The sequence below is a fragment of the Geotrypetes seraphini genome, chromosome 2, assembly GCF_902459505.1.
Source record: "Geotrypetes seraphini chromosome 2, aGeoSer1.1, whole genome shotgun sequence".
In the NCBI taxonomy this organism is placed as follows: domain Eukaryota; kingdom Metazoa; phylum Chordata; class Amphibia; order Gymnophiona; family Dermophiidae; genus Geotrypetes; species Geotrypetes seraphini.
Genome location: NC_047085.1, coordinates 113,516,582 through 113,544,399, shown reverse-complemented (window position 1 = coordinate 113,544,399; position 27,818 = coordinate 113,516,582). Strand labels below are relative to the sequence as shown.

Sequence of the window (27,818 nt, the reverse complement as noted above, 5' to 3'; positions counted from 1 at the left end):
CGTATGTCAGAGAATGGCTGAATTACGTATCTCGATGTTACTACACATACAAAATGAAATACATGACATTCGTTTAATCTGACACTAACCTAATAAATTCTGCTGCAGACTGTGAGGGAAGTACCATCATGGAATAGTTTGTTTTCTATCAGGGAGTGGGGGTGGGGTTAGGGGTAAGAAGAAGGTAAATATGTTTCACATTACACCTAAAAGGTTATTAAATGCTATAATGCTCTAGATTTACACTGTAACATTTCCACATGCTGAACTAAAAGACAATTTAAACTTTGTTTGCAGCTGCACATTTATTTTTCCCAGAGCTCAGTAGTATATAGATATGGATTCCTGTGGGCAATAAACCAAGGGAAAGTAGAATCAAATTACGATAAAAAGTAAAAAATTGAAACTTACTAATAACAGTGGGGCATGTTCCTACAGTAAGCCAAAAGAAACAAAAGTCTTTAGATATCAATGAACCCAGAACAGCTATTAAGACATTTTTATAAACTGTAAGAAATATGTGATCTATTACATGATATAATTCTGAAAAACAGACTTCCAAATAAGGAGCCAATTTAAGAAGAAAACAACATAAACAATAGTAACTTGTGTGCTCAAGTGAAGCATCTTTTTAATTTTGAGTAATGAAGATGTCAAGCCAAATGCTAGAGTAGTTTAACTTAATTAGGTGGCCTATTTTTCCAGGCAGCCTTTCATTTCCCATTGAAAACTCAGCTTGTATGCAAGGCAACAAGAGCAATTTTGTCTGTAATGAATACCTTTGGGACTGCACTGAATAAGCATTTGAATGCTGCATTGAAGACTGGTTCTAGTAACTAGCTTGAGTTTGTTAAGATGCCAGACTTTGTTAGCCTAACTAGATTAATCAAAAGCATGGCAGCTTCATCATTTTATTAGGCCAAAGGTCAGTAAGTCACACTGATCTTTGCTGCCAGAGCACTCACCAAAAAGGGATACCCTAATAATAATTGGTCTAATTTGTAGTTCAAATTCATGTCATGACCGCAGACATATTGTAGATAAAAAAAGACATATGCTAAATGCAGTTTGCTTTTTAAACGTTTCCTTTAATATTTCCCAAAACTGCTGCTCGTATTTCATGTACACCCCCTAAACTGGAAAGGGTCCAGAGAAGAATTCTATATCACTAAAATATATTCTGTCCATAAATTGTTTTCTTTTGGATAACAGATAAGGGTACTGAAAGACAAAGACTTTTAATAGTCTAAAAGACAGTTTGGTTATTCATTCTAGGAATGGAATTGATGTACTAGTACTTGGGTGGAATTTCATTTATTTTTTATTTTATTTATTTAAAATCTTATAGCCCAGCAAAACCTAGATAAGTTCCAGAATACACACATTTAAAAACAAATAAAAACACACAATTACATAAATAACACCACCACTAATATAATCAGTGACATCATTCTAGATACACTGCCGCATATCAATAATCCATGTGCAACTTTTATATAGCATTGAAACCCTTCCATCAAGCCTAGGATTACTACAGCAATGATATACATGGTGCAGTCCTGAAGCAATTTCATGAAAGGTTAATCTAATTCAGATTTACTTGAAAAATAAATATAATTGGGGGATAGGCACCTATCTTCTTAGGTGCGATACTACAAATGATAGGTCCCTATTGCAATGCGTCTAGTGGCACCTAACACCAAAGTAAGTATGTTTAGGGGTGGACAAAGAGAACCACAGTGACATCTTTTAACTTCAAGAATGGAAACTACGAAGCTATGAGAGTAATGGTAAGGAAGAAACTCAGGAACAGCACAAAAAAATGGCAGACTGTAGAGCAAGCCTGGTCTTTATTCAAGGACACGGTAAGCGAGGCGCAAAATCGGTATATCCCCAGATTCAGAAAAGGGTGCAAAAAGAGCCGAACAAAAGACCCGGCGTGGATAACTAAAGAAGTGAAGAAAGCGATAGGGGATAAGAACAATTCATTCAAGAAATGGAAAAAGGGCAAAACCGAGGAGAACTGGAAGTATCAAAAAGAATGTCACTTCGTGGTTAGAAAAGCAAAAAGAGAATATGAAGAGAGGCTAGCCAGGGAAGCATGAAATTTCAAACCTTTCTTCAGATATGTTAAAAGGAAGCAGCCGGCTAGGGAGGAGGTGGGACCGTTGGATGACGGAGATAGGAAGGGAGTGGTGAAGGAGGAGAAAGAAGTGGCGGAAAGACTAAACATGTTCTTTTCGTCAGTATTTATAAAAGAAGACACATTCAACATACCGGAACCTGAACAAATCTTCAAAGGAGACCAAGCAGAGAAATTAACATCCATGGAAGTAAGCCTTGAGGATGTACACAGGCAGATAGAAAAATTAAAATCTGACAAACTGCCGGGCCCGGACGGAATCCACCCTAGAGTATTGAAAGAACTAAAGGAGGAAATAGCGGAACTACTACAGCAGGTTTGTAATCTATCCCTGAAAACAGGCGTGATCCCGGAGGATTGGAAGATAGCCGATGTTATGCCCATCTTTAAAAAAGGATCGAGAGGTGACCCAGGGAACTACAGACCGGTAAGTCTGACCTCGGTTCCGGGGAAAATGGCTGAAGCGCTGATAAAAGATAGCATTGAGGAGCATCTAGAGAGGCATAAACTTATGAAAACAAGCCAACATGGCTTCTGCAAGGGAAGATCGTGCCTGACAAACTTATTGCACTTCTTCGAAGGAATTAACAAACGGATGGACAAAGGGGACCCCATAGATATTGTATACTTAGACTTTCAAAAAGCCTTTGACAAGGTACCCCATGAAACATAGAAACATAGAAAAATGACGGCAGAAAAGGGCTATAGCCCATCAAGTCTGCCCACTCTACTGACCTACCCATTAAGTCTGAGTGCTAATGACCTAGTTCCTTAACTCGACCCTCGTAGGGATCCCACGTGGATGTCCCATTTTTTCTTAAAGTCAAGCACGCTGGTGGCCTTGATCACCTGCACTGGAAGCTTGTTCCAGTGATCTACTACCCTTTCTGTGAAGAAATACTTCCTGGCGTCACCATTAAATTTCCCTCCTCTGAGTTTGAGCGGGTGCCCCCTTGTGACTGAGGGTCCTTTAAGAAAGAAGATGTCATCTTCCACCTCGACACGACCTGTGATGTATTTAAATGTCTCAATCATGTCTCCCCTTTCCCTGCACTCCTCTAGAGTGTAGAGCTGCAATTTGTTTAGTCTTTCTTTGTATGAGAGACCCTTGAGCCCGGAGATCATCCTAGTGGCCATCCGCTGAACCGACTCAACTCGGAGCAAGTCTTTAAGGTAATGTGGCCTCCAGAATTGCACACAGTATTCCAGATGAGGTCTCACCATGGTTCTGTACAGTGGCATTATAACTTCAGGTTTGCGGCTGACGAAGCTTCTATTGATACATCCCATCATTTGCCTTGCCTTGGATGAGGCCTTCTCTACTTGTTTGGCAGCCTTCATGTCTGCACTGATGATTACTCCCAAGTCCCGTTCTTCTGAAGTCCTAGCTAGTGTTTCTCCATTTAAGGTGTAAGTTTTGCATGGATTTCCACTGCCGAGATGCATGACCTTACATTTCTTAGCATTGAAGCCCAGCTGCCATGTCGAGGACCAGTTTTCCAACGTGATCAGATCCTGCATCATACTATCCTGCAGATTGCTTTCACTTACTATATTACATAGTTTGGCATCATCGGCAAATAGTGTTACTTTACCCTGAAGCCCCCGGGTCATGTCTCTTAAGAATATGTTAAAAAGGAATGGACCCAGGACTGAGCCCTGTGGCACTCTGCTAGTCACCTCCGATGTCTCAGAGAGGGTGCCGTTGACCATCACCCTCTGAAGTCTTCCACTCAGCCAATCATAGACCCATGTAGTTAGTGTCTCACCTAACCCCATCGATTTCATCTTGCTTGATAGTCTACGGTGTGGGACACTGTCAAAAGCTTTACTGAAATCCAAGTACACTATGTCCAGAGACTCTCCCGAGTCTAGCTTTCCTGTTACCCAATCAGATAAGATTGGGTTGGCATGACCTACCCCTAGTGAATCCATGTTGACAGGGATCCCTAAGATTCCCCTCATCCAAAATCGTGTCTAATTTACCTTTAAGTAGAGTTTCCATGAGTTTACACACTATTGATGTGAGACTCACTGGTCTGTAATTCGCAGCCTCTGCTCTGCAACCCTTTTTGTGCAGAGGAACGACGTTAGCCGTTTTCCAGTCTAGGGGGACTCTCCCCATACTTAAGGAGAGGTTGAAGAGCATGGCTAATGGTTCCGCCAGAACATCGCACAGGTCTGTGAGCACTCTTGGGTGCAAATTGTCCGGTCCCATGGCTTTGTTCACCTTGAGTCTTGACAGTTCGCTGTAAACATCAGCTGGTGTGAACTCAAAATTCTGAAAAGGGTCTTCCTTGCTTTGCTTTTCTTCCAGCTGTGGCCCGTGCCCTGGTGAAAATCTGTTTAATGTTTTGATTTATTTATTTTCTGTCACAGGTACTGAGTTGGATTTGAACTAGGAACATCAGTGTAGAAGGCTGTAGCTTTAACCACTGTGCTACAGAACCATGGGGTGGAAGGAGACGTACACAGATGGATCAGGAATTGGTTGGCAGGCAGAAAGCAGAGGGTAGGAGTGAAGGGCCACTACTCGGACTGGAGGAAGGTAACGAGTGGTGTTCCGCAGGGGTCAGTGCTTGGACCACTGCTATTCAATGTATTTATAAATGATCTAGAAACGGGGATGAAGAGCGAAGTAATAAAATTCGCAGATGACACCAAGCTATTCAATGGGGCTAGGACTAAAGAGGACTGCGGACATTTACAAAGGGACCTAAACAAAATTGGGGAGTGGGCGACGAGATGGCAGATGAACTTCAATGTAGAGAAATGCAAAGTCTTACATGTAGGAAACAGAAACCCGAGGTACAACTACACAGTGGGAGGGCTGTTATTGAGTGAGAGTTCCCAAGAAAGGGACTTGGGGGTAATAGTGGACATGGCAATGAAGCCATTGGCACAATGTGCAGCGGCTGGTAAGAAAGCAAATAGAATGCTAGGAATAATCAAGAGGGGTATTACAAGCAGAACGAAAGAAGTTATCCTGCCGTTGTATCGGGCAATGGTGCCTACTGAGGAGAGATATGATTGAAGTCTACAAAATTCTGAGTGGTATAGAATGGATACAAGTGAATCGATTTTTTACTCCATCAAAAATTACAAAGACTAGGGGGACACTCGATAAAGTTACAGGGAAATACTTTTAAAACCAAGAGGAGGAAACATTTTTTTTTTTCACTCGGAATAGTAAAGCTCTGGAATGCATTACCAGGGGATATGGTAACAATAGTTAATGTAGCTGGTTTTAAGAAAGATTTGGACAATTTCCTGGAAGAAAAATCCATAGTCCACTATTGAAACAGACATGAGGAAAGCCACTACTTGCCTTGGATTGGTAGCATAGAATGTTGCTACTGTTTGGGTTTCTTTCAGGTACTTGGCCACTGTAGAAACAGGATACTGGGCTAAATGGACCTTTAGTCTAACCCAGTACAACTAGTCTTATGTTCTTATGGCTTGAAGGTTATTGTAGTGATGTACAGTTAGGTACGGTACATTTTTTGCTGTACCTGGAGGGCTCACAATACATAATAAAGGAGTTAAGATGGGATTTGTACCTGGGTGCTATTTGTTAAAGTCTTCTTCACTGACCACTAGGCTGCCCGTCTGATCTGCAGTGATGTCTGTACTGTTCGCTCTAAGCTAAGCTGGAGCCCTCCACTAACAGTCCTGCTAGTGGAGGTTGCTGTTTCACTATCACATTTTCAATAGTGAGGTACAGGCAAGATCTGCAGGACTCCAGAGAACCTGCATAATAATAATAATTTTCTTGTACACGTCCCACCAGTCGTTTTAGGCGGCTCACAACAGAAAAAATTGAGACATTCCAATTAAGGAATACAATCTCGTGCACACTGCTTCTAATACAGCAATTACTACAACATAGTTAAAATACAGTTTCTAAGACACACAGCTGTTAATACCACAGTTAAATATATCATTGATTTAAAAAATGTTACAAAAAAACCAAAACCAAAACATAACCTAATAAAAACACCATCATAAACATATACTTAATAAAAATCAACATTCTTGTTTATCAAATAGATGAGTTTTTAATAATTTCCTAAATATAGGGTAACAATAAGCTTGGACAATCAACGGGCTTATCTAGGAATTCATCTTCCCCGCCTGATATTTCAATGTCCCTCATGATTGAAAAACTAATTTTGAAGCACCCCTCCCCCCCCCCCACACACACTGGCAGCAATGCAGTTGAAGAATTCCTGCTCAGGTCAGAGGGAACAATATAGGTTTGTAAACCCATTTTTATACATAAGATACCAGGCAGACATTTTTGTGCCTGCTTTTTTTTTTTTTTTTTCGCCAGTTTAATTGATCTTCTGAAACACCACCTTGGACTCCTATAATTCATTGTCCTAAGCTTTAAGGCCCAAATTCTGTAACCAGTGCCTAAAGTTAGGCACCTGTTTCGGAGGCGCCCATCTAGATAGGCGCCTATCTAAATTGAATAACAAGCCCAATTAAGCTTTTTAATTAGCACTGATTGAAACATAGGCGCCTATCAAGAAAAAGAGATTCTGTAACAAGGTGCCTCTAAAAATTTAGGCGGCCTTCAAAAAAATAGGCGCTATGCATGTTAGGCATGGGCGTGGCTATGTGTTAGGCACCTTCGTACAGAATCACTGCTCTTAAGCGCTCAGCTAGGTGCCTAATTTTTAAGTGTGCCTAGAGCTGGCCTATTTAATGGGTGCCTCCAAAATAGGTGCCGCTCTGCGTGATTCACTAAACAGCACCCAATTTTACTTGAATCGCGTTGAACAGTGCCTATATAGGTGCCTAACATTTGGGCGCTTCTTATAGAATTTGCCCTTAAGTGCTATTTCCTCACCGGATCATTTTAAATTCATACTAATGCTTTTGTATAAATATACATAGGGCTCCTTTTACAAAGGTGCGCTAGCATTTTTAGCGCACGCACCAGATTAGCGCGTGCTATAGCGTGCTCTGCCCAAAAAACTACCGCCTGCTCAAGAGGAGGCGGTAGCGGCTACCGCACGGCATTTTAGCACGCGCTATTCCGCGTGTTAAGGCCCTAATGTACCTTTGTAAAAGGAGCCCATAGTTTAGCTGCGACTATTAACATAAAACTTATCTCAAATGTGGTCTTCCTTAATGGGATAACTTTGCCAACATGTTTCACTATCGAGTTTTTTTCAAGGCCGTTCATCCCTTAGATAAGCTCTGCGCTATTCCATTCGACCACACCGGGTATTTTTTTTTTTTTTGCCATTCATAATTTTGGCCATTTCAGTTTGGAAAATAGTTGTTCATTTTGGGCATTTTTCAGTGCAAGAACATCTTTCCCATGTATTTGCAAATAGAAAAATCCCAATATTTTTCTGGTTCAAAATTAGCAGTGAGATAGATGGGGTTTTTTTTGGGACGTAATGAGCGGGACATCTCAATTCCGATCTGGACGATGTTTTCAAAAATGCTCTTCCGTGTGTCTTTATAAAATAGGACAAAAATAAGTGCCAACTTGGCCTTTACCCATAGGTGAAATATTATAAAATTACTTCTTGCATGAGTTCTCATGTTCAACCAACATGTTTTTTTTAAGTTCTGTTTTTATTATACACATATTAAAATGTATGTAATACAATGAGAATAAAAGTAATATAGATGTAAGCTGAAAGCACTAAGGCTCTTGTATACCCAGTTGTAAGAGATAAATTTGGTAATGTACATTGAGTCTAAAGTGCTAAGCAGTCTTTTGGGATAGTCGAAAAGAATATCATTAATTTTTACAGTATTCTTTCACTTCTGGCTGTGATCCAGAACTGGCTTTCTATAAAACTCATTTCACATGCACAATTATGCAGTTTGCTTGCAGCAACAACAGAGGAACAGAACTGTGTCCTAGGTAGCTACTTAGCAGCTTGTTCATCAAGTCCCAAACCACGTACTGATTTGAAAATTGAACAGAAAGCATAACTGTCATGTAATGCTCAAAATAATTTTCTTGGATTATGTAGAACATTCAGTTGTTTGAATTTTTTGTGAAGAACCCTACTTTACACCAGGCCAAATGAAAAAAGTTGGGCCTGATATTCAAAATGATTTAACCAGTTAAATTATACTGAGTGGGTCAGGAAGACGTCAGGTATATAAGAAATAAATTATTATTATTATAACTGGGCAATGTTAAGAACATAATTGCCATACTGGGGCAGACCAAAGGTCCATCAAGCCCAGTATCCTGTTTCTAACAGTGGCCAACTCAGGTCACAAGTACCTGGCAAGATCCCAAGGAGTAAAACAGATTTTATTCTGCTTATCCTAGGAATAAGCAGTGGATTTCCCCAAGCCATCTCAATAATGGCTTATGGACTTTTGTTTTAGGAAATTAGCCAAATCTTTTTTAAACCCTGCTAAGCTAACAGCTTTTACCACTTTCTCTGGCAATGAATTCCAGAGACTAATTATACATCGAGTAAAGAAATATTTTCTCCAGTTTGTTTAAATCTTCTACTTAGCAGCTTTATCACATACCCTCTGGTCCTAGTATCTTTGGAAAGAGTGAACAAGTAATTCATATCTACCCGTTCCACTCCACTCAGTATTTTATAGACCTCTGTCATAGCTCCTTTGAAGTGTCTCTTCTCTGAGCTAAAGATCCCTAGCTGCTTTAGCCTTTCCTATAGGGAAGTCGTCCAATCCCTTTTATTATTATGATACCTAGATCCTTTTCCTGGGCAGTGACTCTTAACAAAGAACCCAGCATCTTGTAGCTACAGTTCGGGTTCCTCTTTCCCACATGCATCACTTTACACTTGCTTACATTAAACATCATCTGTCATTTGGATGCCTAGTCTTCCAGTCTCACAAGGTCCTCTTGTAATTTTTCACAATCCTCTTGTGATTTAACAACTTTGAACAACTTTGTGTCATCTGCAAATGTAATTATCTCACTAGTTATTCCTATCTCTAGATCATTGATAAATATGTTAAAAAGCAGCAGTCCCAGCACAGACCCCTGGGGAATCCCACTATCTACCCTTCTCCATTGAGAATATTGACCATTTAAACTCACTCTTTGTTTTCTGTCTTTCAACCAGTTCTCATTCCATAAAAGGACATTTTTTCCTTATGGCCGTGTGCTTGCCTAAAATGGAGTTTAAACTCAGGACAGGAGGGAGCAGAAAAGAGGGGGGGTGGGTTAGCCCAGCCTGAATACAACAAAGAACACTGAGAGCTTGCCTTAAAACTACAAACATTATTTATATATCTCAATACAAGCAAACTGCTCCCAAGAATGTGGGACAAACACTCCCCGCCTGGTTTCTGTAGATACCATTATTACCACTCAATCTTATTAATATCACATAGTTCATTCAAAGTCCATATACTATTTTCAATACCATCTTACACTTTACATCTGCATCAAAAGATTGTAACTCTTAGGCAAATTTTAATAAATGGAATTTACTACATCGAAAGATCACTTCTACATCATTCCATTTCACAGGATGCATTTTCCTAGCACTGTACCATTTTTTTAAAATCATATACTTGTAGAATTCTTTATTTTTGAACTTAACGTCAAAACTGATCAAAAAATTGCAGTTACTCCAGAATACTGCAGTTAGACTAATTTTTGGTTTAAAAAGATATGAAAGTGTTACATAAGCATATAAAAATCATTGGTTATCAGTTTAGAAGCAAATTAAATTCAAATCAGCTTGCATAGTTCATTGTATATTACAGACTGACTCTTCAGATAATCTGATTGTGCTTTTTTCTCATTTGCATTATTCTTCCACTAGATTATGTGGTAGTTTATTACTACATTTTCCACAGATTAGAGGAGTACGATATAACGACAGGTGAACTCCTCTTTTGCTTACGGTGTCATTACAATTTGGAATAATCTACCTGCTTACATTAGGACGGATATCAATTACTTAACATTTCATAAAAATTTGAAAATGTTTTAATATGATTTGATATTTGATATTTTATTTATTGATTGTGTATTTTCCTGTAGATTTGATGGCTTCTTTGAATAATAATAATAATAGCTTTATTTATATCCCGTCATACTTTACAGTTCAAGATGGTGTACAATAAAAGGTGCTGTAAGGACAGCGAGGTAACATCAATTAGATTAGGGAAAGGGTAAATAGACAGTTATGAGTTGGGGTGGCATAGGGAAGATGAATTGGGTGTAGCGCAGATTTGGGGGATCAGGTAAATTTGTCTATAAAGTGGGTTTTTAGTGATTTTCTGAAAGAATGGTATGTTAGAAAGTTCAGGATTAGGTCACTTAAGGTGTTGTTCTTGAAAGGAGAGTGTCCTGTTGAGGATATAAATTGCCTTGAACCTTTTTGATTAATAAATTATGGATTAGATTAGAACAGAAAACCATCTTCAAAATGTGTTTTCTTCCCAGGACCTTGATAAAAAAAATCAGTTCTTATACTATCAGAATACAATAAAGAGTTGCATTCCTGAGGATATCACAAGATGGCTTTTCTTTAAGACATCAGTGAACCCATCAGCCAACATCTCCTTCCAGCATTTTACATAGGAAAACAGAAATACCATGTTAGGTCAGACTAAACTAAACTAAACTAAACCTTAAGTTTATATACCACATCCTCTCCACGGAAGTGGAGCTCGGCACGGTTTACAAGAACTTAAAATATAAGAAGAGAAAGGAAAAGGTTTACATGAGCTTATATATAGAATGGAAAAGTAAGGGGGAAAATAGAATTACATGTTAGAGAAGAGCCAAGTTTTCATTTGTTTGTGGAATAGTTGGAGAGAGCCCAGGTTCCGCAACGGATAGTAAGGTCGTTCCAGAGACCTGTGATTTTGAAGAGAAGAGATTTTCCCAGTTTACCTGCACAGAGAATACCACATAGAGAGGGGAAGGATAGTTTATATCTTTTGGCAGTTCTGGTGGAGTCAGGACTCGAGGAGTTAAATGTATAATATATATAAATGCCATTTGCCTGTCCCTATATAGTAGACAGATAGATTTGATGTTTTATTTTTAAAATACTGGCGACCAATGATAATGTGGACTAGGACACGGTTGATTAATTGCCTTATATGTTTTGTTGTTCTTTATATGGAATTTGTATTTTTGTGGTCATTCATGAATATTTGTTATTAAGGCATTGTAATGAATAATCAAATAAATAAATTAAAAATTTTAAAAATTTTAAAAAAAAATTAATGCTGAATTGTATAAATATTTCAGAAAGTTTTTAAAATCAGGACTCAATTATCTGTTACTTTATGTAATTCCTGAGATTGTCTCAGCTTCTTTTTTTAAAAAAAGATCTTTATTCATTTTAAAGCTAACAATAAGTGCAACATATTATACAAACATTTTACACTTTAAACAGCACTTAAATTCAATCAAATTATATTTCATAACAAATCTTCCCCCCTCTTATACACACAAAAATTACAATCAACAATAAATTAAATTAAAGGTATTTCCCCACCCTGGACGTGTATAATCAAAGGGCTAAATCAATAATCACTCCTTAAAGAATTTTGTCAATGGTTTCCAAACATCCTTAAATTTTCTATAATGTCCCAGTTGTATGGCAATCATACGTTCCAGCTTAAAAGTGTGACATAAAGATTCCCACCAGAAAATATAATTTAATTGGTCCCAGTTTTTCCAGTTCTTCAAAATAAGAATACAATGTAAGGGGGTTTTGGAGAGAAGTATATCTGACACCCTTTATATGAAGTTCACAGTAGTGCCACTGCTCTGCTGGCATGTCTGTGTGGCCAATCTAGTATAGATGGTGTCCCTGCGTACATCCAAATGGCTTGGTTTTGGACATTTCCGCCCTTGAAAATGGCCAAAAAAGATGGACACACTAAGGGCCAAAACATCTAGAAAGGACAAAGTCCTGGAGGAAAAGTTCATAGTCTGTTATTAAGACATGGGGGAAGCCTCCGCTTGCCCTGGATCAGTAGCATGGAATGTTGTTACTCTTTGGGTTTTGGCCAGATATTAGTGACCTGGATTGGCCACCATAAGAACGGGCTACTGGGCTTGATGGACCACGGAAAAACAGCAAACAACTTCAAACAATACAAAACACAGCCCTAAGACTTATCTACTCGCTGAAGAAATATGACCACATCACAGAAGCCTACCAAAAATCACATTGGCTCCCAATACAAGCCAGAGTACACTTCAAATTCCACTGCTTTCTTTTCAAAGCTATAAACGGAGACAGCCCTACCTACTGGAACAATTGACTAACCCAATCCACCTCAACCAGACACAGGAGAAGTCACACAATATTCACACATCCGCCAACCAAAAATGTCAAAAGAAGAAAAATGTATGATAACCTGTGGGCCACCAGAGCAGCGAAACTGGACCGACAGCTCACCAATCTGTTGACCTTGACCACAGACTACAAAACCTTCAAAAAAGAAACAAAAACCCTACTCTTCAAAAAATACATAAAACCCAATATAACACAACCAAACAGGCTCTGAACTCCTCCTGCAATTACCAACTACTCCTTAATAAATTAGAAAATGCTCAAACTATTCCTTAAGTACTTCTTAATATCTTAACAATATGTTCTTATTATTATCATAACAACTCTTATGTAATCCACCTTGAACTGCAAGGTAAAGGCGGAATAGAAATCACTAATGTAATGTAATGTAATGTAATTAGGCTGACCCAGTAAGGCTATTCTTATGTTCTTATGTCATTTCCCCCCCAAAAAGATAGACGTCTTGTGGTTTCGAAAATGGACATTTTCCCCACCTGATTTTTGGATGTTTTTCTCATAACATCCACAGTTGAACTTGGACATCCTATCGAAAATGCCCCTCCAAGCCTACGTTGAGGGAAGTCTGCAGGAATTGTGGAGTAAGGAAAAGTGATTATTGGATTTTTTTTTTTTTTTTTTTTGGGGGGGGGGGGTTGTCCAGCCTGTGGAGAGAATAGACTTGGGAAGCACTTGCTTTAAATGTAAAAAATGATTGTTTTGCTTGCAACTCTGGTGTGGCTGTAGTTCTGGGAATTCCAGCCCTGGCTGCAGAGCCACATTACCATAGCTCTAACAGTTAATGTGAGTACTACACTATCAATTATCACGGTGGCTTAGCCATTAATACACAAAACGGTAATTTCAGTGTTAATAGCAAGTGCATAGGGCTGAGAATATGTGAGATAACGTGTTAAAATGTTCGATAATGCACTGCAGTTTAAGCCACCTAAACAGGTACAGCTAACTGCATCACTTTATTTGCTGTAAAGGGTTTTGCTCTGCCTTGTTTGAATAACAAAATGTTCCCACACATTAATTTTGACTGCTAACCCTCAAAACTGCAAAGTCTTACCACACTTTAGTAAACACAGCCCTGAAATTTTCCACCCTTTGAATCATGCAGCTAAAAGTGGTCACAAAAGACTAAAACCTATTATAAAAATATTAATTTGTAGAAGGAAAATGTGCAAGATATATGATATGCATTTATAGCCCTTTATCCAAAACTATTTCAAGGAGACATAATGATTCTCTGATAGGTAGCAGCTGCTCTGTAACAGCAATCATTCCCTGAGTTTGTGTATCCACTATTTCAAACAAATTCAATTAGCCCTTGCACTCCAAAACCCTTACGGCATAAATGAGATGATACTAGGTTGCTTTAATCTAATATTAATACTAAGCTTGCCAGTAGTTTTTGGATTAATGGGTAGGGGGGAAAAAAAATCTAATACTAGCATTTTTTTTTCTAATCAAACTGTTCTATTCAACATTATATATGGATCCTGGAGGGCTCTTACCTAAATGAGGTTCAATCAGATTACGATCCGAAATGTAAGGATCTGCGCTTGGAAAAGAAAAGGTTTTCGCATTAATCTCATAGGCATGCATGGGAGAGGGGCAAAATGATCATGTCCATCAACTGAATGCTGAAGAGAGAGTATGAAGAAAGGAAAGACTTTTTTCAAATGAAAATTGTCCCCAGGATGTCTATTTAGACTGATATACAGTAGCTTTCAAGCTCTGTTCTTAAGCTAGTGTGCTAATCAACATTCCAGTTCAAACTCTGGTTCATTACAATATCGTTTCCCTGTATGTCTCTGCTTGAGCTTTTCCTTATAGGCCATAATTTTTAATATTCTAAAGAAAAAGGAAATTCTGCATTAGCTCTTCTGTGCATGCGGAAGATAATTTATGAGGGGGGGCACCTAATCTATGCCTGTTTTAAGTGCCTATTTAAGTGAATTCTATAAAACTATATAGGCACTTTTTTATAGTGCCTATATAGGCCTGTTTTAAGTGCCTATTTAAGTGAATTCTATAAAACTATATAGGCACTTTTTATAGTGCCTATATAGGCCTGTTTTAAGTGCCTATTTAAGTGAATTTTATAAAACTATATAGGCACTTTTTTATAGTGTGTTTTAAGTGCCTATTTAAGTGAATTTTATAAAACTATAGGCACTTTTTTATAGTGCCTATATAGGCCTGTTTTAAGTGCCTATTTAAGTGAATTCTATAAAACTATACAGGCACTTGTCTTCAGTGGCGTAGCAGGGGTGGGGGAGGGGGGTTGGGGTGGGGTACGGACCACCCCAGGTGCCATCCTCCTACTCACCTACCTACGCAAATGATTGCTGGCAGCGAGCAGCAATTCTAACCTGCTGCTGAAGCAGGTCTCAGCCCTCCCCCTGACATCGCTTAGTCGTGGGACTAGGAAGTGATGTCAGAGAAATAAGGCTGACACAAGCAGAAGGTTAGAGATGCTTCTCGCTGCCAGCAATCATTCGAAGAGGTATGCTGGGGGAGGGGGGCTCAGTGAGGATGGAATGCGGGACAGAGGGGTAGTGGAGGGGAGAGGGCACACGGAGCGGTGGTGCCTGGTGCCACTAACCCCGAGCGCCTCCTTCCCTTCCTGTGCCACTGCTTGTCTTTATAAAATACTACCAGTGTAAGTGGCAGAAATCATGCCTACACTGCAGATGTATCTCAATCAGTATCCACTCATAAACCTGTCAGTACTTAGATATTGTCATATATATATCCTCAGATGGCTGTCAAGTTTAGTTTAGTTTATTTGCTTAAAGTTCGCTTTTCCCAGAGTGCAACAAAACATGCACAATAAAATCAACATACACACTCATTTTTGAACCAGCCTATATCTTCATCGATCCGCTTGTTTTATATATGTATATATAAACTTATATCACTCCAATTTAGTATATATGTCCTTGTTTATACTAGAATCTAAATGGTGTACATTAAATCAGTAGTTCCCAACCCTGTTCTGGAGGACCACCAGGCCAATCGGGTTTTCAGGATAGAAACATAGAAAGATGATGGCAGAAAAGGGCTATAGCCCATCAAGTCTGCCCACTCTACTGACCCACCCCATTAAGTCTGAGTGATGATGACCTAGTTCCTTAGCTCTACCCTCATAGGGATCCCACTGGATGTCCCATTTATTCTTAAAGTCGAGCACGCTGTTGGCCTTGATCACCTGCACCGGAAGTTTGTTCCAGTGATCTACCACCCTTTCTGTGAAGAAGTACTTCCTGGTGTCACCACTAAATTTCCCTCCTCTGAGTTTGAGCGGGTGCCCCCTTGTGACCGTGGGTCCCTTGGGAATGAATATGTCGTTTTCCACCTCGACACGACCTGTGACGTACTTAAATGTCTCAATCATGTCACCCCTTTCCCTGCGCTCCTCTAGAGTATAGAGCTGCAATTTGCCCAGTCTTTCTTCATATGAGAGACCCTTGAGTCAGGAGACCATTCTAGTGGCCATCCACTGGACCGACTCGGCTCGAAGCACATCTTTACGGTAATGTGGCCTCCAGAATTGCACACAGTATTCCAGATGAGGTCTCACCATGGTTCTGTAAAGTGGCATTATGACTTCAGGTTTGCGGCTGACAAAGCTTCTCTTGATACATCTCATCATTTGCCTTGCCTTGGATGAGGCCTTCTCTACTTGTTTGGCAGCCTTTATGTCTGCACTGATGATTACTCCCAAGTCCCGTTCTTCTGAAGTCCTAGCTAGTGCTTCTCCATTCAAGGTGTATGTTCTGCATGGATTTCTGCTGCCGAGATGCATGACCTTACACTTCTTAGCGTTGAAGCCCAGCTGCCATGTCGAGGACCAGTTTTCCAACGTGATCAGATCCTGCATCATACTATCCTTGAGATTGCTTTCACTCTCAAGGATAGTATGATGCAGGATCTGATCACGTTGGAAAACTGGTCCTCGACATGGCAGCTGGGCTTCAACACTAAGAAGTGTAAGGATAGCCCTAATGAATATGCATGGAGGTGATTTGCATGCCTGTCACTTCCATTATATGCAAATCTCTCTCATGCATATTCATTAGGGCTAGCCTGAAAACCCGATTGGCCTGGTGATCCTCCAAGTTTCAAGTTTATTAGGATTTTATATACCGCCTATCAAGGTTATCTAAGCGGTTTTACAATCAGGTACTCAAGCATTTTCCCTCTCTGTCCCGGTGGGTTCACAATCTAACTAACATACCTGGGGCTATGGAGGACTGAATGACTTGCCCAGGGTCACAAGGAGCAGCGCGGGGTTTGAACCCACAACCCCAGGGTGCTGAGGCTGTAGATCCAACCACTGCGCCACACACTCCTCCAGGACAGGGTTGGGAACCACTGCATTAAATCACCATCCCTAAGGACCCAATCTCAACCAGCAGTTCCCGATCCTCAGAGACAACACACTAGGTTCAAATCAATCATCTGCCTAGTGATTGACATGTCACTAGGGAGATGACTGATTTGAACCTAGAGTGTTGTCTCTGAGGATCGGGAACTACTGGTTGAGATTGGCTCCTTAGGGATGGTGATTTAATGTACACCATTTAGATTCTAGTGTATATTCTGGACCCTTACTAATAAGTTGGTGCATATCTGACTAATAAGACCTTGTTTATAACCACTCTTTTTCTTATCTACTACAGTATATATAATTTCATAACACTTATCTTTCTTCATCGAATGCTGATTCATTAATCCAGTGTTAATCGGAGAGGAACTGAAATGTTTCTGGACTATTGGATGGGGATTTGGGGGTCCTTTTACTAAGGCGCGCTAAATGTTAGTGTGCGCTAAACGCTAACGCGTCCATTATAGTCTTTGGACGCGTTAGCATTCAGTACGCGCTAATATTTAGCGCACATAAAATGGCTAGTGCGCCTTAGTAAAAGGACCCCTTGGTGACATATTTACTTTTTTATTTTCAATTTTTGCTTGTGCTAGTACCAATATAATGACATGTTGACATGTTTTCCTCACAGCATACATAAGACTTACTATCTGGCCACAAATACTGTGTGTGTGTGTGTGTGGGGGGGGTGACATGTGTGTGGGGGGGAAGGGGGTGACATCGAAAACGACAGATATTAGTGTCTAATCCATAAACGCATGGAGAGATTTCAACCAAGCTTGGTACACATATGACTTACTATCTGGGGAAAAATACTGTGGGAGTGGGAAGGGGGGTATAATACTATGGGGGTGGGAAGGGGGTGACATGTAAAAATGATCAAAAACGACAGTGTCTAACCCATAGTTTTCGGATTCACTGAAATGAATACTGACACTCCCGATGCCGTTTAAGTCCAAGTTCAGCCCAATAGAGAGGTACATTCCTGAGAGATATGTGGGGGGTGGGGCATGTGGGATATGTGTGAGGGGAGGAATGTGGGAAGTCGGCCATGTGGAGGGTGGGACATTTTGATATAAATAAATATCCAGGTAATGCCGGGTAATCTGCTAGTTATTATATATTTCTTCTAAAATGAATATTGCATTGTGTGGACTTTTTTTGAGAGACTAAGACTGTGATTGGCCATAAATACATGACATTCTTATGTTGAACTGTGTGGGCTCCCTTATTTCTGAGGTCTCTTTTTTTCTCCACAATTTTTTAGTGATAAAGCTATATACAGTACAGTCCTCTTGAACTAGGAGTCTTTACTATTTTTTTCCCCGTTTTGGGTTGTTTTTCAAATATTTATAAATAGTATAGTTCTTTTAGATTTTCAACATAGGTATTTAAACATTTCTATCATATCTCCTCTTTCCTGCCTTTCCTCCAAAGTATACAAATTGAGATCTTTAAGTTTGTCCCCATACGCCTTATGACGTAGACCACCAACCATTTTAGTAGCCTTCCTCTGGACTGGTTCAAGCAACCTCAACACATCTGAAAGGCAAATTGAGGTCATACTTGGCAATCGTCCTCAGAAAAAGTCACATAAGAGAGCAGTCAATGGTAGAATGATTAATAAGTTAAGGAATCAAAGGTAAATTACAACACTCCCAAACAACCCTCTACTCCCTATCCCTGGTTACTATATTTTTGCCAGATCTCTGGTAAACAAGGCCTTAATGATCAAGGACTGGCTAGCAAAAGAACACTGGAGAGAAGCCTGAGACATCTCTAAGACAAAAACAGCAAAGCAAATACAGGAGTCGTGAGGAAGAGATGGCACCAGCTCAAGCATGGGTCAATCAGGAGAAACTTTATTGATAGTTGCAATAGTTGACTCGACACTGACAGTGTTTCGGCAAGAATTGCATTTATCAAGAGTCAAATGGTCTTCTGGTTGGTACAATGAAAATTAGCCAATTTGAAGGAGCAAAATCAATCTGCGTGGCAGAAAGCTGCTAGTGACTGTGACATACATTTATTGTCCCTAGAGATTGATTTTGCTCCTTCATATTGGCTAATTTTTATTGTACCAACCAGCAGCATAAGAACAACCAGGGTTCCTACTGGACTAAAACTTGGTTATAACCTTTTACAAGACCTACTCCCAAGGTTTTTTTCAATTTGCACACGGTACGTGAGATTGAACAATTCTGAATCAATAAATAAGGTGAATAATCATTTTCTGGAGAATAACTTATTACTGAATTATTGAAAAAGTACAAATAATGGTGATATAAATGATGTTTTGGGGTAAGACCCACAGTGTGCTTTATGATGCATGTTGTCTGTGGGATATACCCTGGTGAAAACCTTAGGGCTCCTTTTATCAAGCCGCGCTAGCGGGGTTAACGCGCGCGACTTTTCATCACGCGTTAATTCCCGCGCTGGCCAAAAACTACCGCTTGCTCAAGAGGAGGCGGTAGTGGCTAGCGCATCCCACGGTTTAGCGCGTGCTATTACATGCATTAAACCGCTAGCGCGGCTTGATAAAAGGAGCCCTTAAACTAATAGGTTATTCCCCAGAAACTGATCATATCTAGGAACCAACACCTTAATGAACAGATTAGGGCTCCTTTTGCAAAAGTGCCCTAGCGATTTTAGCGCATGCACAAGATTTGTACATACTATAGTGCATGCTAGCCGAAAAATTGCCGCCTGCTTAAAAAGAGGCAGCATTTTAGCGCACGCTAAAACCACTAGCACACCTTTGTAAAAGGAGCCCTTAGACTAACACAAGGTGTTCACAGACTATATTAATAATAGTATGACTGGAGACACTGGATTTCCGGTTTGCTGACAAGGATTGGATGACATCTGGAGAAGTTTGGCAGCCAAAGCAGTGAAGTCATTTCAAGCTGGACTTCAGTCTTGACTGTTTTGTTTTTATTTTTCACTTTCTTTTTAGTTTATGATATTTTTTTTAAAATCTCATTCATTGTTTTGCCACTTGTTTTTGTTTCTTATTTTCTTATTTAAATTTCATTTAAATTTCCCCAGAATTCTATAGTTTCAACGGTTCTCCCTTCTGCTTCTATTTCCTATCTCCCCTCTTTTTCAACCTTTCAAAGTCCTTTAGATCATTGTAGTCTTATTAGAATGTTTATTTTCTTATTTTTCTCACCTATCTCTATTTTATTTCTTCATTACTCTACTAATTGTCATTTTTCCAGGTACTTGAATTAGATTGTGAGCCTTCGGGACAGTAAGGGAATTTCTAAGTACCTATATTACTTATAATTTTAATGCACCCTATTGTCTATTTTCTGTAAACCGCTTAGAATCCTAACGGAGTTTAGCAGTATATAAGAAATAAATTACATTACATTACATTACATTATTCACCTTATTTATTGATTCAATTGTTCAATCTCAAGTACCGTGTGCAAATTGAAAAAAACTTGGGAGTAGGTCTTGTAAGAGGTTATAGACAATTTTGGGACCCCCTTCTTACATTTAAAAAGGTTTTTTGACTAATTAGTATAACTTGGTTACAGTTACAAGGAAACCTAATAATCATAGATCTGCTCTCACATGGCTAATTTACTACATTTATGCAGACAGAAAAAGAGAAGAGGAGGGCGTAGCAATCATTTACAACAGTGGTTCCCAACCGTGTCCTGGAGGACTCCCAGGCCAGTCGTGTTTTCAGGGTAGCCCTAATGAATAAGCATGGAGCAGATTTGCATGCCAGGCACCTTCATTATATGCAGATCTCTCTCATGCATATCCATTAGGGCTATCCTGAAAGCCCGACTGGCCTGGGGATTTACAATAACTATTTTAAGGTTACCATCATCAACAAACTTTTATTAGAATCACTTGAAATCATAGCTTGCAAAATAACAGACCTAACAAGAACAGTTAATTATTTCTATAGCGCTACCAGGCGCATGCAGCGCTGTACAATGTACATGCGACAGTCCCTGCTCAGAGGAGCTTACAATCTAATTATGACAGATACACAGAGGGAACTAAAAGGTAGTAGGGGACTATTAAGGGAATGGCAGACTGATATATTGGTTGGGTCAGTGTTTAAACGCAGTTTCAAATAAGTGGGTTTTTAGTCTGGCTTTGAATGCCACCAGAAATGGAGCCTGATGTAGCGAGATAGGCAGGTTGCTCCAAGCATGCAGCGAAGCAAAGTAGAAGGGACGGAGACGGGAGTTGGCGGTAGAGGAGAAGTGTATAGAGAGGAGGGATTTGTCTGATGACCCCTACTTAACAAACAAGCTAATCTGCATCATATGCTACAACCCGCCTGGGAAATGGCTAAAGGCCAAAGGTCACTTCACCCCCTTTCTAACCAATCTAATGCTACAAGACAATACAATACTAATAGCAGGAGACGTGAACATACACTTAGACAAAACAGGAGATAAACCACCATAGAATAGGAGTTATGTGGCCCTAACTGAATATTGGGCAGACTGTATCCCTTTAAAAAAAAAAAAAAATCAGAAATAAGAGCCTCAGAGCCCTGATTCTCCTCTTAAATCCCCCTCCTGCTCACAGCCCCTCTTGCACGCCCCCTCCCCTAGACCCTGGGAAAATCCATCCAACCCTTCCTCCCTCTCCCCCACCTAAAAGGTTCCCTGCATCCCCAGAGACTCCAATCCTTCTCCTAACCCCCCATCACGGACCGTCTTTCTTCCTCCCCCTCCCCCCAACTGCCCTTCCCCTCTCAAGGGCCTCCTGCCACCTCCCAGCTGTTCAGGTAGGCCCAGACTCCTCTTCCCCCGTCTACCTGCATCAATGGTGGTCCAGCAACTTTAATGGGGCAGGGGTGCAGCTCCCTCACTCCTGCCTCCTGCAGCACCTTTGGAAAATGGCTGCCGCAAACTCTTGTGGCAGCTAGCAGTAAGTTGCGTGAGAAAACTGGCTGTGTGCACTAATTTGCGTGCACGACATAAGGGCCATATACCAAATTTGGGGGTGAATGCATACGTATGTTATTGAATATGGTTAAAATTACATATGTAAGCGCTAACTGGGTGCTATGCGATTATGCAACAAGTTATTACAAAATGCCTGCCCTTAAGTTAGGAACACAATGGCACCTAAGTGAAAAACAGGCGCATAACTTGAAAACAGGTCCACAATCTGCCCCCGCCACGCCCACTTTTTATAGAATCACTTTTTTGAATTAGGAGCCTAACTTTCAATTAAGCCCAATTAATAGCAATTATGAGGGGTTAAGTGCCAATTAGCAGTCTATTAATCAATGTAGTGCCTAACTTTAGGTGGATTTTATAGAATTTGGGGATTTGTGCTATTTTTCATGTGAACTGCTTTTTTCTAAGTACATTTTGTAAAGTTACTTCATTTAACTCCCCCACGCCCCTCTTTTTATCAAGTTGTGCTATGGAGCAGCGTGAGCTAAATGCTGAGTTTCCCATAGGAACATTTCTTTTTTTTTTTTAAATTGAAATTTTTTAACGTATCCAAACAAGTATACAGGATATGGGAATTTACTCAAAAAAATATAGAAATATTATTTCTTAATACAACTTAAATCAATCATAGAAAATCAGAAATCCCATCAAGCCCACATCATTGAGGAGAAAAAATTGCATTACATAGCAACATAAAATTGGTAATCAAAACGGGATAACCATACCCTTAATTTTATAGAGGCATTTAACTATTTAAACTCCTATTTTCATTGAAATTATCATAACCAAGAAAGGAAAATTCTACCCCATCTTACAAAAAGGAGGTTACTAAGAATGTTCAAGAAAATACTCTAATTGAATAGGATCAAAAAATACGTAATATTTATCATGAACAGTTACCAAACACTTACAGGAACATTTCTGAATGAATTACCCATAGGAACAGAATGGGCGGCTCGGCATTTAGGTCGCGCTGCTCACCACCACAGTTTGGTAAAAGAGAGGGTTAGCACATGAAACTCTATTACGCATTATTTATAGACGATGCAGCATTTTATCAATTTTTTTTTTTTTTTTTGCAAATATTTAAAATCAAATACTGGGAAATTGTCTCAAAAATAAATACATAAAAAATTAAACAAGTTACAGGCCATGAAAAATACCAGGACTGTTCCCCCTCTGTAATTGTTGCCATCAAAAATCTTGGCCTGTATTCACAACTTCATAAAACGAAGAGACTAAATAATTAGTAGTTTTTATTGGACTTTTCGCAGCTGCTCCTCTGCGAAGTGCAACATCTGCTGCAAATGAAGACGATCTTTCAAGTTTCAAAATTACAGACTAGTAAAGGCTGGTACAGGGGCTCTGCTTGAGGTGCAACTTTATTGCAAAGCTATTTAGAATTGTTAAAAAGAAAAGAGACAAAGCATGGGTATTATACGTTGCATAATATTATGGGGCCTTTTTACTAAAGCGCCCTAAGTAGTTAACATGTGAATTAGGGAGAAATTCATCAAAGGGCGTTAAGTGCGTTAGCGCACACACAACTGTGTTAGGCACCTACCAGCTAATTAAGAGCTCCCTTTACAAAGCCATAGCAGAGGTTTCTACTCCGGGCCGGTGAGGTAAATGCTCCAATGCTCATAGGAATTCTGTGAGTGTCAGAGCATTTACCTCATTGGCCCGCGGTACAAAGCCTCTAAAGACAATGATAGTTACACCAAGTATATGTCCCTTAGGCTATCACATTATAGCAGGCTCCCGTACACACAAAGGAGTAACAGTCATTACTTGCCCATGACAAATGGATTCCAAAGAAATGTTTATTGGGCACATTAGGATAAAAACTTATATTGAAAAAACATGAACTGCCAAGGATAGCTATGCAAATTGTAACCTGGAAACTCTATCTGTACTAGATCCCTAGTTTGTATCAAGTTAAGATACAACCTTGTACAATACTTCCCCAAAATTCGCGGGGGTTCCATTCCAGGAACCCCCGCAAATTTCAAAAAACCGCAAATGCGGGTTTTTTGCTTGTCAAACGGCAGGGGAGGCAGGAGAGGGTAGCTGGAGCGCCGGCGGGTGAAGAAAATCACTTGCAGTTTGCCCCGACCGCCTGTTCCTGTCGTAAAATTGGGCTACACCAATCAGGAGCTGCTTTGACACGCAGCTCCTGATTGGTGTAACCTGACTTTACGACAGGAAGAGGCAGTCAGAGTAGACCGCAAAAGAGTGAGTCCATGCTTCGCGAACCACGAATTCGCAGGGGAACACTGTAAAGTAAACTTGTTCTGTAATTATGTCAAATTGTAACCTGTCAACTATATAATATGTATGTTTAACCTGTAATCCGTTCTGAGCTCTTTGGGGACAACGGGCTAGAAAACAAAATAAATACATACATAAATCATGCAGCTTTGTAAAAGCCAACGTAAATTTTTTAAAATTGTTTTTGAAATTGCTTTTTAATGACGCCGATTAAACCGATTAAGAAAATTAAGTTAGGCACCTAGATCGGCTAAGTGCACTGATCTAGGCACCTAACTTCAGGAGCCATTTATAGAATCTAGGCCTCAGTCCATCTAGTGCAGAGGTGTCAAAGTCCCTCCTCGAGGGCCGCAATCCATTTGGTTTTTCAGGATTTCCTCATATGCATGCATGAATATGCATGAGATCTATTAGCATACAATGAAAGCAGTGCATGGAAATAAATCTCATGCATATTCATTGGGGAAATCTTGAAAACCCGACTGGATTGAGGCCCTCGAGGAGGGACTTTGACAACCCTGATCTAGAGGCCGGGCCAGCTCTGCGTTCCGCTCTGAAGACACCGACGCGTTTTTATGCTGCTTATTTATTGAATTCACGACGGGTTTCGTCTCTCAGCCCGCGTGTTATCAGTCCGCTGAGGAAGGATGCCGAAACTGGGACCCTAGTTGGGACTTCTTAGGAGACTTTATGAGACATTTTATGATTTTGTGACTTTTTACCATAATTAGGTAACTGTTTGGTTGATCTTTGATATTTATGATGATTATTTATTGGAAAGGGAGAGAAAATGATTCTCTATGGTTACTTGTAAGTTGTATGTGCGTTCACGCTTTAATGTCTGCTTATTATTTTGTACATTGCACTGTTAATATTTTGAAACTTAATAAAATATATATATATATTTTTTAAAACATCTCATTTGCCTCTAACTTTGTGTTTTTGTTGCTACATATTAAGGCAAATCTCTTCTTTCCCTATTTGTTTTCCTTAATAATCTATACATTCTACATTCTAATTCTGGCCATAAAATGAAAGTAGAGCAAAGGATATGTCTGTCCTTTCTTAACACTTACTACAAACTGAATAGTACAATAGTAACCAAGGAGACATTTTTGTTAATGTGAGCATATGCTAGCTTTGAGGGTAAGATTTCCCAAGGGGATTAATTACTACCACCATTGATCTATTTATTATACAGTAGAAGGCGATGCCAACTTTAAAAAAGTGCACAGTAGACTTGGGATAAAATCACACTGTCTGGTGTTAATGGTAAGCCCCAGAGATGCATTTGAAGATAATCATTATAGTTGATAATGAATTGATTACTGACACTGGTGGGAGCTTTACTTTTAACCCTCAGTCACATGCTTTCTATTAACATTAACCGGCCTGGCAATGAATATGAAAGCAATTGTCTGATACGCGTAGCTTATAATGAGTAACTTCTCTGCGGTGAGTGCCACAAATAAGCTGCACCTGTAAAGACTTTATTTCCTAAAGGTAAAACAACTGTTTAGGAAAGATCACGCTGGCAAAGCAGCTGTTCGCGTGCTAGAGAGGAAGCAAGGTAGCAGCTTACAACAAAATGCCAACTCTGGGGCTTTATCGGCTCTATCTGATTAAGTGGAAACAAGGCTTAAATGCTTTGTTTATAAATTATGATTATTCCTGATTGCCGCAGTTACTGATAGTGCCACTCATTTGCAATGCAAGTCTTTGAATTTGCTTAATTACGATTTGAAACAAGGCAGAGAAGATTAATTAACCCACCTGGCTTGCTGGCACGTAGTCCTGGCTTGGCTCTGTCAGGCTCATATACATGTTGTCACCGTCAAACTGCAAAATGAAATAACAGTAAACATTCAGCGTTTGGGAATGGTTTTTCTTTCTTTCTTTTTTTCTGCAGTAGCTATGAAACTACCAGTGTCTGGTTCAGGAGATTGTGCTGAAAGGCATTGTCGCTGTTTTTGCACATCTTGTCTTTGATGTTCCTGCTGTCATCCTTATTGACCCTGGATGTCAGTGATTTGGGGTAATTAGCGCACTAGTAATTACAGCAAGCTAGCAAGGAGAGAATGGTTTCCTTTCATCTGCAATCTGTTACCAAACAAAATGGCTCATTCTGTGCACTATCTATGCATATTGCTGTTACTCTTAATGAAGTGTTAAGAGAAATAGGGAAGAAAACAATGGAGAAGAGCCTAGAAAGACATCTCAACACATAACCTCGGTCATTCACCACAAGTAACATGTTTTTAAAAGTTTCCAGCACATTATAAAATGCCTTTATTAAACGTGCCTAACTTGTACTTGAAAAGATAGTTGGATATGTTTTAGGCATGCAGGCCTATTATGAACAAGGGATAAGGAAACAAAAAGGCAGCCGGTCTACTAGATCCAACGTAGAGAGTAGAAACGGGGTAAAACGCAGACCTCGCAGATCTTAACCGCACGCCCTTAAAAATCTGCTCATTTTGAGAGTGAGCAGGAACCGTGAGGTCTGCGGGAGTTAAAACCCCTACGCCATGGCCGCTTTTAGTTCCGTGGGGTCTGCGAGACCCTCTTTTTGACGTCTACCTTTGCTGGCTTCTTTGCCGTCAGTGATTGAGATTTATGGCACTGAATACTGGAGTCTCACCCTAGTTCTTCCTTTTGCTGTGCCCAGCTTTTCTGCACCCTAGTGCCCCAAATGCCTTTCACCTGGAGGCCCCGCGGAGCTAAAGCACACAACCTTATAAAGAAGGCGGCCATGATGCGGGGTCCGCAGAAATCCTCATTCTTTTTTCAGTTTAAAGATTTTATTGATTTTAATATACAGCAAGAACAGGAAATGTTAACAAGGCAAGATACAAATAAGCTGCACAAAATAAGGAATCTCAAAATGTTGACGAACAGTACGATACAGCAGATTGAACTATGCCTATCTAACAGGAGAGTGTCAGCACAATCCTCATTCTAACTGCCGCAGACCTCACGAATCTTGCTCACCCCCAAGATGAGCAGATTTTTAAAAAGTGTGCAGTTAAGATCTGCAGGGTCCTTGGAGTCCGTGAGGTCCGTGTTTTACCCAGTCCCATAGAAAAGAAGCAGCCCATATCAAACAACACAGTCTTTATTCAACATACTCTCAGGATACAGAAAGTACCCAAATGGGATTTTGCAGAGAGCTGTGGAACCACTGATTTGCCTCTGACGCAGCCAATTCTGATGAAACGTGATCATCTCATCCACTTTCTGTATCCCGGGAGTATGTTGAATAAATATCGTGTTGTTTCATACCAGGGCTTTTTGAGCTTGCGAGCTACTTTTAAAATGACCAAGTCAAAATGATCTACCAACAATAAAATTTAAAAAAACACAAAGCACACTGTACGCAGAGAAAATGTTAATTATCATTTATATTCTGGGTTTTTTTTCAAAGAGATCAAGGCAGATGACTTTATGCAATGTCACTTCAGTAACAACCATACAAAAATAGACAAATATACCCCCTCCCTTTTTACTAAACCGCAATAGCAGTTTTTAGCGCAGGGAGCTATTGCGGTTTAGTAAAAGGGGGCCATAGTGCAAAATATAGACAGCAGATATAAATTCTCAAAATGGCCACATTTTGATCACTAAATTGAAAATAAAATCATTTTTCCTACCCTTGTTGTCTGGACATTATTCAAATCTTGTTGGCCCCAGGCTCTGGTTGTCTTCTGATAACTTGCTTGCCATGGTCTCCTTCTTTTCTCTTTCTCTGTGCTAACCATCCATCTTCTATC

At 39.8% G+C, this 27,818-nt stretch overlaps 1 protein-coding gene across 6 annotated transcripts in view; it reads right to left on the bottom strand.

Annotated features, from left to right (window-relative positions):
* TOX (thymocyte selection associated high mobility group box) overlaps positions 1-27,818 on the bottom strand; it is a 650,413-nt gene that overhangs the window by 296,084 nt on the left and 326,511 nt on the right. For all 6 annotated transcript variants that reach the window (XM_033933702.1, XM_033933701.1, XM_033933696.1 and 3 more), the window contains one exon: positions 25,822-25,887. In XM_033933702.1, the coding sequence (XP_033789593.1) occupies positions 25,822-25,872 (51 nt within the window). In that variant the 5' untranslated portion in view covers positions 25,873-25,887. The remainder of the gene's footprint in view (positions 1-25,821; positions 25,888-27,818) is intronic.